Genomic DNA, 17,984 nt, shown 5'->3' on the forward strand with positions numbered 1-17,984 from the left:
GCATTAGGCTGATTGGAGCAGCCTTTACTCGGAGGTAGAGTCCCTCCCCAAGGGATTCCGGGTACAGTTACCCTAGCCGTCGCTGGCTGTGCATGCCCTTTCTGGACAGAAATGACCTCCCCTCCCCTCCCCTCCCTCCTAGTCCCCCCTCGCCCCCCCTCCTCCTTTTTTGTTTTTATCTAGTGTCTCGCTTCCTCTCTCTCTCTCTCTCTCTCTCTCTCTCCCCCTCTCTCCCCTTCTCCCTCCTGCTCTCCGCCTCCCTGCAGCGCCACGCCGGCTCCCCAGCCCGGTCGGCCGATCGCGAGCCGCTGAGAGTTTGCCGAGCCGCCCCCCTGGGGCCCCGCGCCGCCGAGTCCCGCTAAGGCGAAGACGCAAGCAGGCCGGGGAGAGCGCGGAAGAAAAACAAGCGGGCGCGCCGCGGGAGCCCCAGGAGGGCGGCCGGGTGGCGGCGGAGGGCGGACGGGGCGGGCCGGCGCCGACGGCCGGGGGAGCGCGCACGGGAAAGTTCGGCCCCGGCGGCCGCGCGCCTGCCTCGCGGCGCTCCGGGAGAGGAACTTGCCCTCCGCGCGGCTCGAGCGGCGAGCCTTTCCCACCCGAGAGCCGGCCGAGCGCGCCGCGGCCGGGGGCGGGCGGCGAGGCGGCTGGCGGAGGGCGCCGAGCGAGCGCGGACGCCGCGGGCCCCCATGCCGGCGGCCAACATGCTGGAGAACCTGCAGCCGCCCGCCCTGCAGGTGCCCGAGCCGCAGGGCGCGCCCGAGGGCAGCCCGCTCTGGTCCAGCTCGTCGACCCCCACGCTCCGCCGCCGGCGCTTCAAGATGCGCCGCATGAAGAACGTGCAGGAGCAGAGCCTGGAGGCCGGGCTGGCCCGGGACCTGCCCGGCGTCTTGGCCCCCGGCAAGGAGTTCCTGCAGCTGCCGTCCATCGAGATCACGCCCTCCAGCGACGAGGACACCCCGTGGTCCAACTGCTCCACACCCAGCGCTTCCCCGCGCCGAAAGCGCTTCCTCCTCCGCAAGTGGCTCAGGGTGAGGGAGCGGAAGGAGTGCAGTGAAAGCAGGTACGTCCCTGCGGCTCCCCCTGCCTGCCGCCCTCTCCCCTCCTCCTCCTCCCCTTCCCCGGGGCGTCCGGGGTCGAAGCCTCGCGGAGGCGCGTGGGGGGGGGGGGCGGGGGTGGGGGGGACTCGCCAGAGTGGGCCCGGGCACTGCTGCGCCCCTCTCGGGGGGCTGGTGGTCCTTCGACTTCCACGCGTGTCGCCCCCCACCCCCAGCCGGGGCTGGGGGCCTGCGACTTTTCTCCTGTGTCCCACATCTCCTTGGGGCTTCCAGCCGCGTTCCATCTCATTCCATCCACATAGCAAAATGAATAAAACCCGTGGCAGCCAACATCTGTTGAGCCCTTACCATGTGCATGCAGGTCGTTATGGTAAGCACCGTGTATCGCCAAGCTGAATCCTCACAAAAACTCTGAGTTAGGTCCTACTCTTATTCCCGTTTCACACATGGACGTAGCAGAAGGTGAGAGAGGTTCAGTGGTGCCTCCACTTACTCCTGTGTTTCTGAACTCCATTTCCATTTTTATTTCTTTATTTTGGCCACACCAGCTTTGCGTGGCCTGGCCCACAAGGCGTAGAGGACGAGCAGGCGGATTCCTGTTGAGTGAGATACAATTTCCCACTGCAGACAGTCTTCAGGGGTCTCGAGCTGCTCTCCAGCACTCTGGCTTGTGCTAGCTACTTCTTGCCTGGGTTAGTGTGGCATCCCAGTAGTGGGACAGGTTCCCCTTTTCTAGCACTGGGTGTGGAAGACCATAGGGCTGCTGGATACAGCCTTGGCTAGGAGGTGTGTTGGAGCCCAGGCCATTGCCTGGTGGAGCATGTGCGAGGGGAGCATGTCCTCACTGGCTCATTGATACCATGGACTCTACTCACGTTTAGACTCTAGGGCCCTGTCTCTCTCTCTTTTATAGTGTTTTATTTTGAGAGAGAGGTAGCATGAGCAGGGGAGGCGCAGAGCAGGAGAGAATCCCAAGCACAGATGCTTTCAGCACAGAGCCAGAAGTGGGGCTCGATCCCACCGACGGTGAGATGGTGAGATCGTGACCTAAGCCGAAATCAAGAGCTGGCGGCTTTGAGAGCCCCAAGTGCCCTGTTTGTGCCTTTGAGTGGGGCAGCTGAAGAATTGGCCACCTTCCCCAGGACTTCTCCTCCTGGCTTAGTCAATTTCATTCACCTCAGTAAGGATTTATTGAATGTTCTGAGCTCAGTCTGGTACCAACTGATGTTGATGGGGCCCTGGAAGGGGGAGGAAGGGCTGAGTAGAAAGAGGGGATGTGGACTTTGAGAAGGAGGATGGGTGGAAACTTGGATCAGCAATTAAGACCTAGGCATTTCTCTCCTGTTGAGATGGAACCATTGGAAGACAAAGATTTATGGAAGGGAGAGTCTCAAACTGTTATGGAAAGTACGAGGTCAGGGGCATGAGATCAGGAAAGGGGAACAGTATGGACAAAGGCAAAGTAAGCAGGGTGGGGGCACCGGGCTGGCTCATTTGGAAGAATCTGTCGTAATTTTTTTTTTTTTTTTGTAATCTATATTTTAGAGAGAGATTGAGAGACAGAGTGCAAGAAGGGGAGGGGCAGAGAGGGGGGAGGCACAGAATCTGAAGCAGGCTCCAGGCTCTTGAGTTGTCAGCACAGAGCCTGACGCGAGGTTTGAACTCAAGAACCTCGAGATCATGATCTGAGCCGAAGTTGGACACTCAAGCAGCTGAGACACCCAGGTGGCCCTCTTTCTCTCTCTCTCTCTTTTTTTTTTAAGTCTTATATATTTATCTTGAGAGAGAGCATGCACGGGGGGAGGGTCAAAGAGAGAGGGAGAGAGAACCCTAAGCAGGCTCTGCCCTGCCAGCACCAGCAGGGAGCCCTAAGCGGGCTTGAACCCATGAACCATGAGGTTATGACCTGAGCCTAAGTCAGTTTAACTTACTGGGCCACCCGGGTGCCCGGTTATCCTTTTAATATGTAGAGTTTTGTCCCGGGGCTTTTTGTGGACCTGACCAGAACAATTCTGTCTGGTACCTCATCCTGCTGACTTTTCCATAGAGTAGAGGGAAGAGGGGCAAACTTTATGGGAACTAATCTTTTTTTTTTTTAATATATTTATATTTTTTAATTTATTTATTTTTGAGACAGAGAGAGACAGAGCATGAATGGGGGAGGGTCAGAGAGAGAGGGAGACACAGAATCCGAAACAGGCTCCAGGCTCTGAGCTGTCAGCACAGAGCCCGATGCGGGGCTCGAACTCACGGACCGCGCGATCATGACCTGAGCCGAAGTCGGACGCTCAACCGACTGAGCCACCCAGGCGCCCCCCCCCCCTTTTTTTTTTTTAAAGTAATTTCTGTGCCCAATGTAGGGCTTGAGTTCATGACCCCAACTCATGATCAAAAGCCCAGTGAATGAATGCTCTACCCACTGAGTCAGCCAGGAGCTAATCTTGAATGAAAATAGTTCATCACCTTTTGTCAGCTTTTTCCCCTCGAATGTGAGAGACCCTAATAGAGACCCTGTTTTGACCTTGGGATTTTGCCACATATATGGGGGACAAAATATGGGGGAAAGAGTCTTGCGTTGCTGGCCAGGGTGAGGATGGGGGTGGGTGGTTAAAATTACGGAAGGCTTTTTTGGTTTTGAGAGTTGTCTAAGGATGCAGTGTTATCTTCCATACTTTAAAAAAAAAAAATTTTTTTTTTTAACGTTTTATTTATTTTTGAGACAGGGAGAGACAGAGCATGAACGGGGGAGGGTCAGAGAGAGGGAGACACAGAATCTGAAACAGGCTCCAGGCTCCGAGCTGTCAGCACAGAGCCTGACGCGGGGCTCGAACTCACAGACCGCGAGATCATGACCTGAGCCGAAGTCGGCCGCCCAACCGACTGAGCCACCCAGGCGCCCCAATCTTCCATACTTTTAAAAATCAGTAAGGATTTCCACCTTCTAGGTGTAGAGGAAGGCAGACCTTTTAAATGATGGCTTGATGGATTAGAAGAAGATGTGTATATGTGTAGAAAAAGGTAGACTTCGGATTCAAACTCACATTGGTGTCACTCCAGTCTCTACTCTTAGCCACTATTACACTGCCTCCTGTTGGCATCTCTGGATCTTGGCAAAGACAAAAACCCCATCACGTGTAGGCCTTAGAAGCGGAAGGCTTCTTGGAGAGAAAAGAAGCATTCGAGTGAATAGGTGCTTGGAGATGGCCAGCAGGATTCCCTGAGAAGGATTTGGCATTTGGAAACAGTAGAGCAGAGAGACTATTGGACGCGAAGTCAGGAGACTTCAGTTTACGTGTAAGTTCCGTAATGTAGTGAGTGTGGGACCTTGGACACCCCACTTCATTCACCGCTGTGTGTCTCACCTTCTCCATCCACGGAAGGGGGCATGTGTCTCAGGAGTAATACACGTGGAAACGTTTTCCGAACGCCTGGGCGGAGGGTTATTGTCCGTATTCAGTGAGGATCTCCCGTGGAGCGGATGTATGCTTGAAAGTGTGAGCTTAGGGACTCAAGTGTCCTGGAGCAGCACCTGGGACTCCTCACACATTATGGGATTTGGAAACGATGGTTGGAAAATTACTCTGCCCTCCCCGGCCTGGCTTAGGGGGGATTAGCATACCGGGCCCAGCGTGGTATCCTTTCTTTCCACCTTCTACCTCGGAATCTCCCTCTGCACAGTAGAGAAAAGCACCTTTCAAAGACCTGTGATGGCATCTGCTGCGGTGGAAGGCAGCGGGGCTGTGGATCTTAACTGCGCAAAGTCGAACACAGAGATCAGGAGAGCTGTTTTTTTCTCCTTTAACCCTAGGAAGAAAGAAGTGGAGAAATTGGTAAAGTTAGCGTGGAAAAGCACGTTGGAGGACAGTACTGAAATAACCCACGTCCAGTTTTGTCTGGTTCCCCTTTGTATCTTTGCCGTCTAGCACCGCACTTGGCCTTGTATGGTGACCCATGCGTGTTCGTTGATGAATAAATTAAAAATGAGTGAATGAATGATTCTTTCTGTCTCTGCTGTTTGGAATGGAATTATCTTTATTCATGAGTCAGGGAGAGTTTCCTGGAGGGGATGACTTCAGAGCTGAGGTTTTTTTCCTGTGACAGCTTTATGGAGATGTAATTTACATACCATACCATTCACTCATTTATAAAGTATACGTTTCGGTGGTTTTTAGCATATTCATACATAGGCACCACAGTCCATTTTAGAACATTTTCGTGACCCCGGAAAGAAACCCGTACCCTATACGTACCACCCTCAGTCCTCCTATTCCTCATCCCCCCAGCCCCAGGCGGCCACACATCTGCTTACTGTGGAGAGCAGTTTTGAATGGGAACCAGATGCTTGTTGGTGAGAGCAGTTTGGGGGTGTTGGCAGCAGGAATGGATGGCCAAGAGAGTGGTCTCGATGAGGGATGTGGAAAATGAAGTGGTGAACTGATGGGCTGGCAGACTTGCTTTATGCGGAAGAGTTTGAATTTCAGTTTATCAGTCAGTCAACAAACATGTACTGAGATCCCATGGACATTGTGTTTTATATACAAAGAAGATTCACCTCCGTGGGAGACGCTGTAGGTTCTGGAACCAGGGAGAGGTGGGCAGAGTGGTATTTGAGGCAACTATTTCTTGCTACTCGGGGCGGGGGTGGGGGGGTGGGGAGAGAAACCCAGTGGGGAGGTAGAGGCCAAGCCTTGCACTGTTTTTCCAGTGGTCTGACTGGAAATGGTCTTAGCCACCACCGTTTAAGGGAAGATGGCACTTTTTTTTTTTTTTTTTTTTTTGCTGGCCATGTCCCCTTCTGAGCTGCCTGAAAAATGTAGTCCGAAGTTGATGGGGCAAGCTCTTGGAATTAGCGCCTGCATGGCTCCCTAAACACCCTGGCCATAGCTGGTTGTAGAGATTGTTCATAATTCTCGGACCTGCTGGATTACCGTAAAAGTAAGAAATTAGAGCCACATCTGGCAGAATGGCATCCTGTCCTCCTTTTCTGGAGGGACAAGGGGCAAATGAGTAGGTGTGGATGGCTGACTGTAGGCTGTCTTTCCAGGGGACACAGAAGCATTTCTCTGCTGCTCTCTCCCCAGAGTGCCCTCCTTGTCATTATTTGTGCCACCACTTTCCCTCGGCTGGCCGGCTGGCCGTTCTGTCCCCTCTTCTGTGCAACGTCCACACCCTGCTTAGAGACCTTTCATCTTGGAGCCTCGGGGTTTCTGCTGTGCTACACATGTGACCTCAAGTGGTACCTCTCACTGATTCTGCCCGGCCTGGTAGGTCCGGTTGTCCCTCTGGTGGTGCCAGCCTAGCTGGTGTGTGGGTTGGCAGGTAATGGTGTCATTGGTATACTTATCTTGATTCTTCAGCCCTTTCCTCTGAGCTTTGGAGAGAGTCTTGCTTCCGGTTTCAGCCCCATTTCCAGGGGAGCGGGTTGATGTGTGCATCCAAACCCCTGTGCACACCCTGCCGTGTATGAGAAGCCCAGGGAGTGTGGGAGAGGGAAACTTCGTTCTTTCCTTAACACAAAGACAATAAACACAAATGCAGAGGAGACCTGTGCTTTGTCAGCAGATTAAGTAAGGAATCAGTGCCAGATGTAAACCAGTGAAAACCTCTACCAGACCCATAAATCCTTGGGGGCGGGGACTGTGTCTTAACTTTGTGCCAGGTTTTCTGCTAAGCGTCTTAAATGCAAAATCACAATTAATCCTCGCAAGAAAGCCCCCAGGTGGGTTTTACGGCCGAGGAGCCTGAAGTTCGGAGATTAACTTGCTCCAGGTCTAACAGAAGCAAGGGGGAGATTTGAACCATGTTCTTCTGATTCTAGAGCCTGAGTTCTTCACAGCCACGCTGTACCGTGTCTCCAGGGCCTGGACATCGTTGGCTCTGGAGTGTTTGAGGAAGCAAACACATGCGGGGGAGAGTATAAGAGAAGGGAGGAATGAGGTCAGGAGGATGGGACGGCCTCTGAGGAGAATGCTGTAGCGGTCGTGGGCAAGCGCCGCCGTGGGCGAGGCCCGTGCTGACCGGCGTGGCAAACCGGTCCGTGAGAGGCAGCCAGCCTTTGGCTGTAGACGCGGCTTCCAGATTCGAACCATTTGTGGAAACAGAGGTGGAGATGGAGCCCCCTGGGCTGCTTCACCCTGGCCAAGGCCCTCTGTGGGAGTTGGCATTTTAAGAGTTTCCATGGCGGTTACGTGCTCAGGGGGCCCCCGTGATGTGTCAGGCAGGAGACAGAGGTGATCTTGGGGCAGATGAGCAGGTGAGGATTTGGCCCTGTGTGGTTAGTTTCTCTCGAGTACTCTCTATCCAACCAGTTGCTAGGTTGGTCACTGATAATTGCTTCTAGGGTAACGCTGTTTTCCATTAAGGCGTCTGAATGGCTAAGCTGCCAGGGGGGAATTTCCTTCCTGACCTCGGTGTGCGAGCCTCTGGGCCCTGGAGCAGGTGTTCAGATACCGAACCAAGCTGGCCTGAGAGCCCGACGTGGTTGCCGGGTTGCGGTGCGTACAAGAGCTTGCTACAGCCTGAGGGCTCTTTCTGGAGCTTTTGCCCTCTTGGGATTCTCTCCTCTGTAGCCCACGTTGGTGTGGTGATGCGCCAGGGGGCTGCCGTACCTGGTGCGAAGGAAGATACAGCTTTTGGGGTATCTTGTGGGGGGTAAGGGGATGGTCTGTGAGTTCTGGCGCTGTGACTTCGGGGCCTGCGGAATCTTCCTCCTCTCCGAGGAGATGGCAGAGCTTCCATCCGGGGGTGCAAGAACTGAAAATCAAACGCGGGCCTTCAGATGGGAGAGGGGGGAGACAGGGTGGAGACGCTTCGGGCTGCAGCAAAGAGCCGTCAGGCAGTGGCTGGCCACCCCCTGTGGCACCGGCAACAGCCGCGGTCCCCTTCTAAAAAGAGTCCCGGTGTCAAATACTCTCCTCTGTTTTCCAGACACCACGTGTCTGGATTTCCAATTCAGATAATACAGTCCAGAATCATCCGCGCGACGTGGCTGTGCCTCAGCTAATCAGGTCAGCGGTGGAAGACGAGAGGGATGAAGAAATCCGTGGCTTTTCCGTCGGAGCCCCGATACATCTTGTTGATTCGATGGCATAAAGGCCTTCTTTCTGCATCCTTTGTACATACTTTGTTGAGGCTCTGGTTGCTCAACCCTGCTTTTTATCTCATCTAGATAAAGAAATACGGCGATAGGCACATCACGGTGGCAGATCTGGGTTATGGGCAGGAACTCAGGCCTCTGACCTCAAGGCTGGGCCAGTTTCTAACCTATCACTTCTCTGGGGCTTCTTCATTCTTTGAAAGATCTCCTCATGTCAGCATATCTCTGAAGTGTTGCCTGGCCCCAGCCTCGTGCCTCTCACCTACTCAGTCTGACCACAGAGGTTTTTAGTCTTTGCTGCTTCTTGGTTAGCAGTTTGAGTCAGGAAATGAGGGGGCTGAGTGAGGGAACGAAAAACAAACAGCGACCCACTTGGTTTTTTCCCCTTTCTTCTTACAACTATGGAAAAAGGATTTCCTTTGGGGCCCAGGGAGGGAAAGGGGAACATGGTAACCCTGGCGTTATTTGGCCCAACAATTAGGACAATATAGAAAGACATGGCGGGCGGTTAGTTTAGCAGCACGTTTGTGAGTCTCTCCAAGGGGTCTTCCAGCTTGTCTTAAAAGAAAATTTTACGTCATAAAAGTCAGTGCATATTGTGTGTGTAATAAAATAGCTAGCCAATGTAAAAATTTGGGGTAATAGGCAAGAGGAAAATACAGCTCATTCTACTGTGCTAACCCAACTGTAGGTAACATATTTCATGTATTATCACTCACTATTTTTTCTCCAGCAGGTTTCCTTTTTTTTTTTTTAATTTTTTAATGTTTAACTGTTTTTGAGAGAGAGAGAGAGAGTGTGTGTGAGTGGAGGAGGGGCAGACAGAGAGGGAGACAGAATCTGAAGCAGGCTCCAGGCTCTGAGCTGTCAGCGGGGCTCGAAATCACAAACTGCGAGATCGTGACCTGAGCCAAAGTGGGACACCTAACCAACTGAACCACCCAGGCGCCCCTCAGGTTTCCTTTTTAAGTGATAGACTTTTCTTTTTCACTCGCTCTTCTGTATCTTGTCCCTGTAGAAGGTACGGTCGAACGTAAGTCTGTAGGTTGAGGACAGGTATGTCTGTGAAATAAGGGGGGAAGAAAAGAATTTCTAAAGCACCATTTCTGGAGGAGCCATCAGGATGAGACGCTTCTCCAAAGTGGGGGTGAGAGCCCGCTCATCAGAGATGCCACTCAGCCTTGTCCTCATGTTTTGCATAACCAAGCTTGTGCGTTAGTGCCAGTCTGACCCCGCAGAGCCATCGGCCTTGGTCTGGCAAGCGTTTGTTTTCTAGCTGGGTCATTACACTCCGGAGTTCTTCCTGACCTTTTGTTTCCTTCTCAGGAATGACAGTAATAAAGGTTACGCTGTACAGGGCGGAGCTTCTCCAGGGAACAGTTTGCCCTTCGCGTGGGTGACAACATGTGTTTTCCTTTGTCCATAACAAACCACATCTTCCTGATATGTGAAGATCTCAGAGAAAGATAGAGAGAGAGAGAGAGAGAGACCTCAGAAAAGAAGATTGTACCACTTCTCTTGGTTCCTTCTTTCTAAGTTTCAAGGCCCACTACTGAGAAAGTTCTTCCTGAGATCTGTGAAATCCTCTCTAGTACAGTTCAAACTCATTTTCTCTAGTTTTGTCCTCAGTGAAGACGAGAGCCTGACTGGTCATCATCCTTTGAGAATATTCCTTCCGAGACTTATTCTTAGCAGTAACTTGTGCTGTGGCTTGTAGATTCTGAGGGAAGCCCTAGGTTTGTACTGATGATTCCTTGGACCTCACGGCTGCTGGTGGGCCCCACAGACTCGTGGGAGGAATTGACAGCCACTCGTGTTAGAAGACCAGGGTAGAAAGTGGCCCGCCCATTCAGGAAGTTCCTAGTGACACTGAAAGATTCCTCTCCCTCAAGTCCTTCTGCATGCTCCGATTGGTTCCTTAAATGCCCCTATCAGTTGGCACGCTTTTCGTTTGTAGTTAGAGAGAGTAGGCTGAGAAATCAGATAACTCAGGAGACCTAACTCTCACAGTTCAAAACATTTATGGAACACTTATAGGGAATCAGGTGCTGTGCTATGTGTTTGGGATACAGGGGACGACACAAATGGCCCTTCCATTGAGAAGCTCACAGGGCTGTTCTCTTTGAAGAGAGCAATGTGAAAAAGATAATTTCAGTAGATTATGGAATTCAGACTACAGCATAAAATATATATATGTGTGCATGTATATATACACACGTATATGTATGTATATATGTATATATATGTGTGTATATATGCGTGTGTATGTATGTATACGTGTGTATGTATATGTATATACATGCGTATATATACGTATATGTGTGTATATATACGTGTATGTGTATGTACGTACATGTGTGTGCATGTATGTATATATACACATGTGTGTATACATATATGTGTGTGTATATATACACATAAATATGTGTGTGTGTGTGTGTGTGTGTGTGTGTATAGGTCTGAGGAAAAAGTCTGCTGGGAGGGAGAGGAGAGGAGGATCCTGGGACCTAGATTGCACCACTGTGCTGCCTGACTTCTGTCATACTCGGCTGACACCTGTTAGTACCTGCAGTTCTTCTGTACCTCTCCTAGAGAATCTAGTCTTCACGGTGGGGATTTGTGTGGGGATTTGTGTGGTCATTTCACCTTTGAACAAATAGAACTTTGAACTTCATGGCCAAGGCCATGAAGCTGGTCAGTGGCAGAGATGGCTCTGGAGTATACAGGGTGTACTTGTGCACATGGACTGAGCCACTAAATGTTCAGCCCACCGTGTGTCTGGGGAGCCCATTTTGCATGGGATGGAACCCTATCTTTATCAGTGAACCCAGGAAGCACCGGCAGGCCTTGTCTGTTTTTCCTAGGATGACCGCCCTGGCCCCAGTCCAGGGGACCGTCCTCGGCAGCATGGGGTGTTGGCCATGGTTCCGCTCCTTTCCTCGCTGTGTGGTCCTGCGCTGGTTACTCAGTCAGTCTGGGTCTCAGTGTCTTTCTCATCTGTAAAATGGAAAATACACATTTCTCCTTCGTCCTGTACGACTGTTTAAGTTGATGAGTCTGAAGGCACGCTAATGTGATTACTAGTAAAAGTGAGAGTTTTTCCAATGGTCTGGGAGGCCTCTGAGTTTGCTCCTCTGGTTAGCGTAAGCTGGAACAGTGGCTTGTTACTTCTTTTATTAACTGTGAGACGTTGCTTTTCGGATCTACCGATAGGTGCCGTGCCGAAAATGAAGTTTTACAACTTGTGGGCTGCTCTTGTCTGTCTGTCTCTTTAGTGTCCATGTGCTTAGACTTCTGACTCCAGGCTTCCTATTTCTCTGTCTCCCTTTCCCTTCTCCCTCCCTCTTCTCTTCCTCCTCCTCCTAAATCTACACACTATCCTTGGGCTGTTTTGTCCACTCTGGGCTTAACTATTTCTATGTGATGATGACTCGCACACTATCTCAGACCTCTTCTTTTTCTTGAGCCCCAGGCTCATACCTCCAAATGACTGATGGACATTCCATGGAGGTGTTCTTCAGAACTCAGCTGTTGGTTGTACTCGAACTGGCCCTCTTCCCCCCCCAGCCCGTTTCCTCTCCCTTGGTCCCTTGCATTGGGGATTGGTATGGGTCAGCTTCCCAAGGCCTCGATACCCTGGGAGAGAGTGCTCTTCAAGTCTGTCTTCCCGATTCCACCACTGTTGCTCCTTCCCAGGCCACCATCTTCACGTGTCCTAACTGGTCCTTAAATATGTTCTGCCAGGGTCCTCCTCCCTGGCCTCTATACTGGCAGAGAAGCCCTGTCCTTTAATTCAGTAGCCGGACTAGTCTTCGTGACCTCACTTCCGCTCCCCTCCTGCTTCCTTCGCTGAGGCTACTCCCAGGACCTGCCTCCAGCTGAGTGACCTCCCCGCGCCTCGAGTGGGATGCTTTCTCGTATTTCCAGTTCTCCTCAGACACTGTTCCTTCAGCTGGAAATGCCCTCCTGTGGCTCTGACCCACCTTGCCAGCCTGCCCTTCTTCTCCTTTGGGTCTTTCCTCCAGGAAGTATTTCCAGACTCCGGTGTTTCTTACACGTTCCTGGTTTGTGATGATGTTCCTAAATTGTGATTCTCTGGTCACGTTGCATCCTTTACTGGGTCATAAGCAGTGAGGGCAGAGTTGGTTTTATTCAGTGTTTGTTTTAGTCAGTGCCTGCTGAGCTCTTTGCATGGAACATCGCAGGAGCTCAGTAAATAGGTATTTAGGGAACGAGTAAATAATCAAATGGATGAAGGACTGTACAGAAATTTGATTTTCACGGAATTCTAGCACAAATCATTTCACAAAGCGAGAAGTCATCTTGAAGCTGAATAATTGCCCCCTCATATGCCATTTTTTGTCAGTCTGGATTCTTACATAATGGCTCGTTTGCTTTAAGCCTGTTGGTTTCCTTCGTGCATTTCTTCCTCTGTGCGTGTGTCTTCCATCGGACTGTAGGTGCCCAGAGACCAGAGACTGCCATCCTTCTAAGGGTGGTTTCTGTTTAGGGAGTCCAGTTTGGCATATTTAGATGGAGAGTAGTTGACTTTTCCCCAAACGAGGCTCCAGGATGCAAGAACACATTGGAAGCAACATTTTGGCCGATGGTCGACCCGGGGCCCAGGTACGGTCTGCAAATAGGAGTAACCGTTTTCCCGCCAAAGACCTGTGACAGCTTTGAAGGATGTTTTGATTTGGGGGAGCTGTGGTTGCCATGGTAACAGTACTTTTCCTGGCCTTCTGATTCCAGGTCAGGGCAACCGTTGTTCCTCTTGCAGGACAGAAGGATTTGGGAATACATATATCCTTCCTTTTTGCCCCCCTCCCCACAATTAATCCAACAGATACTCATCGACCACATGTTACACTCCAGGTGCTATTCTAGACCCCAGAAACTGCAGTGAACAAAATCGTTTCTGCCCTTACAGTAGAGCTTGGATTCTACAGAGGGTAGAGAGACAGCAAACGGATTAACAATGCAACATTCATCCCTGTTTATTTGAAAGCAGGTTGCTTAGGGGGACCTGGGTGGCTCAGTCAGTTAAGTGTCCGACTTTGGCTCAGGCTACGATCTCACGGTTCGAGGGTTCGAGCCCCGCATCGGGCTCTGTCCTGAGCGAGCAGAGCCTGCTTTAGATCCTCTGTTTCCTTCTCTCTCTGCCCCTCCGCCTCTGTTCTGTCTCTCTCTTTCACAAATAAACATTAAAAAAATTTTAAAAACAAATTCCTTCGGCACATCACCGCAAGAGAATTAGTCTGTTTTCTAGAACTGAGAAATCAGGAACTGTGAAAGTAATGTCTTCCACCCAGCTCCGAAGAGGGTGGGGTGCCTCATGGGGGTGCCGCTGCGGGGCCGAGCGTGGGAGCTGACTCCCCCCACCCCCACCACTGACAGCAGGGCTTCGTTTATTTGGGTGTAGGCATTTTGGAATGCAGATGCATTGGCTGCTCCGACGTTTTCCAAGACCTGGGAGCCCGTGGTCTCAAGCAGGTTCTATCTCTGCAGCTGTCGGCAGCCCGGGTGGTGGTTCTGGTGTTTTTGCATTGACTCTTAGTGGAAGCCAGGAGCCCAAGGGCCACCAGGAGACATGGCCCTTGTTTGTGCAGTGTAGCGACAGCCTCAGAGACAGGCTCTGAATGCCATGTGTTGAGACACCACAGGGTGCAGAGTCTGAACTGGCCCCGGAGCCCAGGGAGGGGAGGTACGGGGGAGAGAGGGGACACTGTCACTTGCCACTGGAGCTTGCAGTCAGAGCAGCCGAGCACGGCGCCCTCGTGGACACAAGGGAAGACCATGTTGGCGAACGCAGTTTATCATAAGCTCTCAATTTGGGCAGCACTTTCTCCTTTTCAGAGTGGTTGACCAGGCCGTGGGCTCCAGGAAGGCAGCACAGCGTGCAATTATTCTCTGCATTTGCCCCAGCACGTACCGTAGTGCCTGGCACAGCCCCCAGTCACATGCTTAGGGCATGGGGATCCCCATTGCTTCAGTTGCTCCTGCATCCTATGGGGCAGCTGTAATGACTGTGTCCACTCGGTCCCCCTAAGGAAATGGAAACTCTGAACGTGCCCGCGTCCATACAGCTAAGTAATGATGGAATCCTGGCTCAGAAGGAGGTCGTCATGTCGCTTTTCTCTATACAGTACGATACATGTACATATCTTAACGTTCCACTGAGTTTTATGTATGTGTGCCGGCAATGTGGGTAATTAAAATCCACAGGAAATGGAGAACAGGGACCAAGCATAAGCTGCTGTTTCAGCACACCTCTGTTTTGTTAAAGCAGCAGCTCCCGTGAAAAGCTGTGGTTGGGGGCGCCTGGATGGCTCAGTCTGTTGAGCGTCCGTCTTCGGCTCAGCTCATGATCTCGCGGTCTGTGAGTTCGAGCCCCGACTTGGGCTCTGTGCTGACAGCTCCGAGCCTGGAGCCTGCTTTGGGTTCTGTGTCTGCCTCTCTCCTGTTTCCCTGTTTGTGCTTGCTCTGTCTCTCAAAAATAAATAAATATTAAAAAACAAACAAACAAACAAAACTCTGGCTGGATTTGCACCTCCTCCGCAGGACGCATGAAACATTCAGGCTGCCACGGTGAGAACATCTGAATTCCGCATACCCTTATAGGCCAGCTGCTATGTGCTGGCCACCGAGCTTCGGCTGGCCTCTGCTGTTTAAGGATTTCGTCTAGCTTATTAACTGCCCATGCATTCGTTTGTTCAATTATTCGTTTTTTGTTGTTTTGGGGTAAGGGGGAGAATAAGGGCGGAGGGGTAGAGAGAGGGGGACAGAAGATCGGTAGCGGGCCCTGCGCTAAGTCTGACAGGAGCAAGCCCGACACGGGGCTCCAACTCCAGAACAGTGAGATAATGACCTGAGCCGAAGTCGGATGCTTAACCGACTGAGCCACCCGGGTGTCCCTCAACTATAAGTTTTTATTGAGCATCTGTTAGGTGGTCGACGCAACTCATACAAACAAGTGTAAAATCTCGAAATGTGGCAGGTGTATCCAAGGGGAGGGCAGCAGTAGCTGTTGCCTTCGGTTATCATGGTAACTGGCCAGACGTTACTGTGAAGGACATCAGCTGTCGGGTTCGATCCATCCACCTCAGGGAGACTTAGAGACTTGGCCTGCCCTGTTCTAGATGAGTCTAGGGTAAACCCAGCTGGAGCTGAGTGATGGAGCATCCGTAGTCACAGGTGGCTACTGATTGTGAATTTGAGAAAAGGACTGGGGACAGCTGATTAATAGAATGTGTTTCTACCTCTTCCAAGGCTGTTCACTTTTGCAAAATACTGTCGGTACTGTCCAGGCCGACAGTGTTCCTCCCTCACCAGTGTGGATGGCTTCCCAGCGGCTGTGTTTCCCTTTTACTCCAGTAGCAATTTCCATCCTGCTTCCACAGAGTAAAATTCCAGCCTGGGGCAAGTTTTCGGCCCTCACCCTGCTTTGCATCACTAATTTCCTCCTACATAAGGAGGGCACTATGATAACACCTACCTTGTAGGTTGGTTTGAAGATGAAATAATGAAGGTAAGGCATCCCTTAAAGCGCCTGGTTGCACAGTGGGTGCTCACTTTCTGATGACTTCTTTTTACTTCTCATCCCTTTAAACTGAAGGGAAAGAAGTGTTTGCATATTGGTGTCATTTTCATATTGGTGCCAAGCTTATCTGATCTGAAGGGCAGGCCCTGGGGCTTGTGGTTGTTTCTCATTGTGGCTCCTTTGCTGAGTCATTTGGGGTTGGCAGACCTGGAAAAACATAGTGGTCCAGAGGGTGGTTAGGGCTGCGTGTGATTAGCTAAGGCGCGGCGTGTATTGTCTCAGTGTTTGCTGGTGGACTTCTGGAACCCGATTCCCCATGTCACGGGAGAGGGCGGTGGGGGCGGGGGGCGAGGGGACAAGGAACCAGCTGAGGGGATGTTGCGCCTGTCTTGCCTGGTGCTGAATTTCCCGTGGTATGGCTTCATGAATCTTTGATTTCGGCTTAATCAGTACAGCCACCAGGCCCCGTGGAGAACTGTAAACGAATGCATTGTCTTCTGAGTTTGGAATGAGTGACATCCTTTGATATGAGGTGTAATTAGGAGAGAAGATGCTTTTGGTGCTAGGGGGAAGATGCAGAGTGAGAACTTTTAGAAAAATGAGAAGATCTTATAAAAAAGAGCCAAGGTAAGATTTAAAGACGGTCTTTGAGATCTGAGGCATTTGTGAGATTACGATTGGTTTTTTTTGCACGCTCTGCAGTGTTTATTCTGTCATCTGTGAGACCGTATTTGTGAGAGCAGGTACATCTAATTCTTGTATTTTGAGAATAGTTTTACTTGTTATATCTGAATATTTCATGAGCACTTGTTCCTATATTGGTAAGAGGATTGTGATATGTTATATCCCCATCGACATCAACGACGAGTATTGTTTCGAATACGTACCGTGTTAACAGCTATATATAAATTTTAGGAGAATAAGAAAGCAAACGTTTAAGTCTGTTTTGTCACAGGAGATGGAGATATAGAATGAAAGGGAAAATATTTGATGAAACTATAATCTACGTTTCCATTATGGCGAGCTAGAGATTCATTAGGATGAATTATAATCAAAACAGAATTCACTAGAATCTTCTTCTGAATTCCCCTTCCAAGTTAAAAACACTCCAAATTAAAAATACTCGAAAGACCCTTCTGATTATATGCATTCACATTCAATCAGCCGTTTGTTCTGTGAACACTGTGTGAACAGTGGCCACACTAGTCACTCTGTACAACCCGGTTGGTCACGTCTTAGGCTCTGTGGTGATCTTCGTGAACCCGAGTCCAAACTCTGACACTTTTTTATCAGTGTGACTTTAACATACTTACTTATTTATTTTTGCTTTCTTGAGACTCCTCACTTGCCCCTTTTATTATCTTTGTAACACCTTTGAAAATTACAGGGTTTTTTATTTTTTTATTTTATTATTATTATTATTTTTTGGTCTCTGTTGATGGATCGGTCTCATCTCTGCATCCCTCCGGCTAAACCACAAGGACGTGAGGTTGGTTCTTAAGAGCAGGGGCCCTGCCTACTCCCGTGTCACCAGTGGTTAGAACAGCACAGGTACCTGGTAATCACTCCCCAGCAGCACATGACATTGTACATTTTGTGGAACGAACAGCTATTCATAGTTACCCTTCTTATGAGTGGTAGCACCGAAGGGCTGAGGAAAAAAAAAAAGGAAGATACTTTCTCTACACGCTCTGGGGGTTTACATTCCTGTACCTGGTGTCGTGGGCAGAACTCTGCTCTAAGAGTAGGCCAGCTTGAGTTTTATCTTCTATTTTTTTCACCGTGCCATTAAATGCCTCTGTGGCTTTTTACGTGTCTCTTAACTTCTTTGGCCTTCAGTTTCCTGGTCTGGAAGGGGAAAAAATTAGACTAGATCATCTCTTAGGCCCCTTCCTGTGTAAGGGTTGGTCCATGATCTTATTACAAGAATCAGATTATGATAAAATGATAAGCTGGAAACAATCGCAGTAAAAAGAAGCAGGAATCAAAAAGAGTGTGCAGGAAGTGAGCCAGGAAGTCACGTGTGCCTCTGTGCCCGTGAATTGCCTTTCCGGGGATCTAAACCACACTTGTTCTCAGGTTGCTGTTCTCTCTGTCCTCCCCGCTGCCCGGCCAGTGCCACCTCACCCGCCTGGTTCAGCCCACACAACTCCCTTCTCCGCCAGTCACTTAGCTTGCAAACTGATTTTCCTGGAGGATTTCCTTCATTAAAACCTTACTGAGCTTTGAGGCCGGCGGGGCCCTTGTGATGGTCTAGCACGCTCCGTTCATCTCACGGAGAAGCATAAGCAGAGCG

At 50.5% G+C, this 17,984-nt stretch overlaps 1 protein-coding gene across 7 annotated transcripts in view; it reads left to right on the forward strand.

Annotated features, from left to right (window-relative positions):
• Positions 1–17,984, forward strand: part of GRAMD1B (GRAM domain containing 1B) — a 241,420-nt gene that overhangs the window by 71,129 nt on the left and 152,307 nt on the right. For 2 of the 7 annotated variants that reach the window (XM_042904719.1, XM_042904718.1), the window contains exon 1: positions 669–1,057. The exons of 1 other annotated variant lie outside the window; for it this stretch is intronic. In XM_042904719.1, the coding sequence (XP_042760653.1) occupies positions 684–1,057 (374 nt within the window). In that variant the 5' untranslated portion in view covers positions 669–683. Of the gene's footprint in view, positions 1–228; positions 1,058–3,997; positions 5,656–17,984 lie in introns of those variants that run through there. 4 more of the 7 variants (XM_042904723.1, XM_042904724.1, XM_042904725.1 and 1 more) reach the window with 4 other exon arrangements.

This window comes from Panthera leo, chromosome D1 (genome assembly GCF_018350215.1).
Source record: "Panthera leo isolate Ple1 chromosome D1, P.leo_Ple1_pat1.1, whole genome shotgun sequence".
Lineage (NCBI taxonomy): Eukaryota > Metazoa > Chordata > Mammalia > Carnivora > Felidae > Panthera > Panthera leo.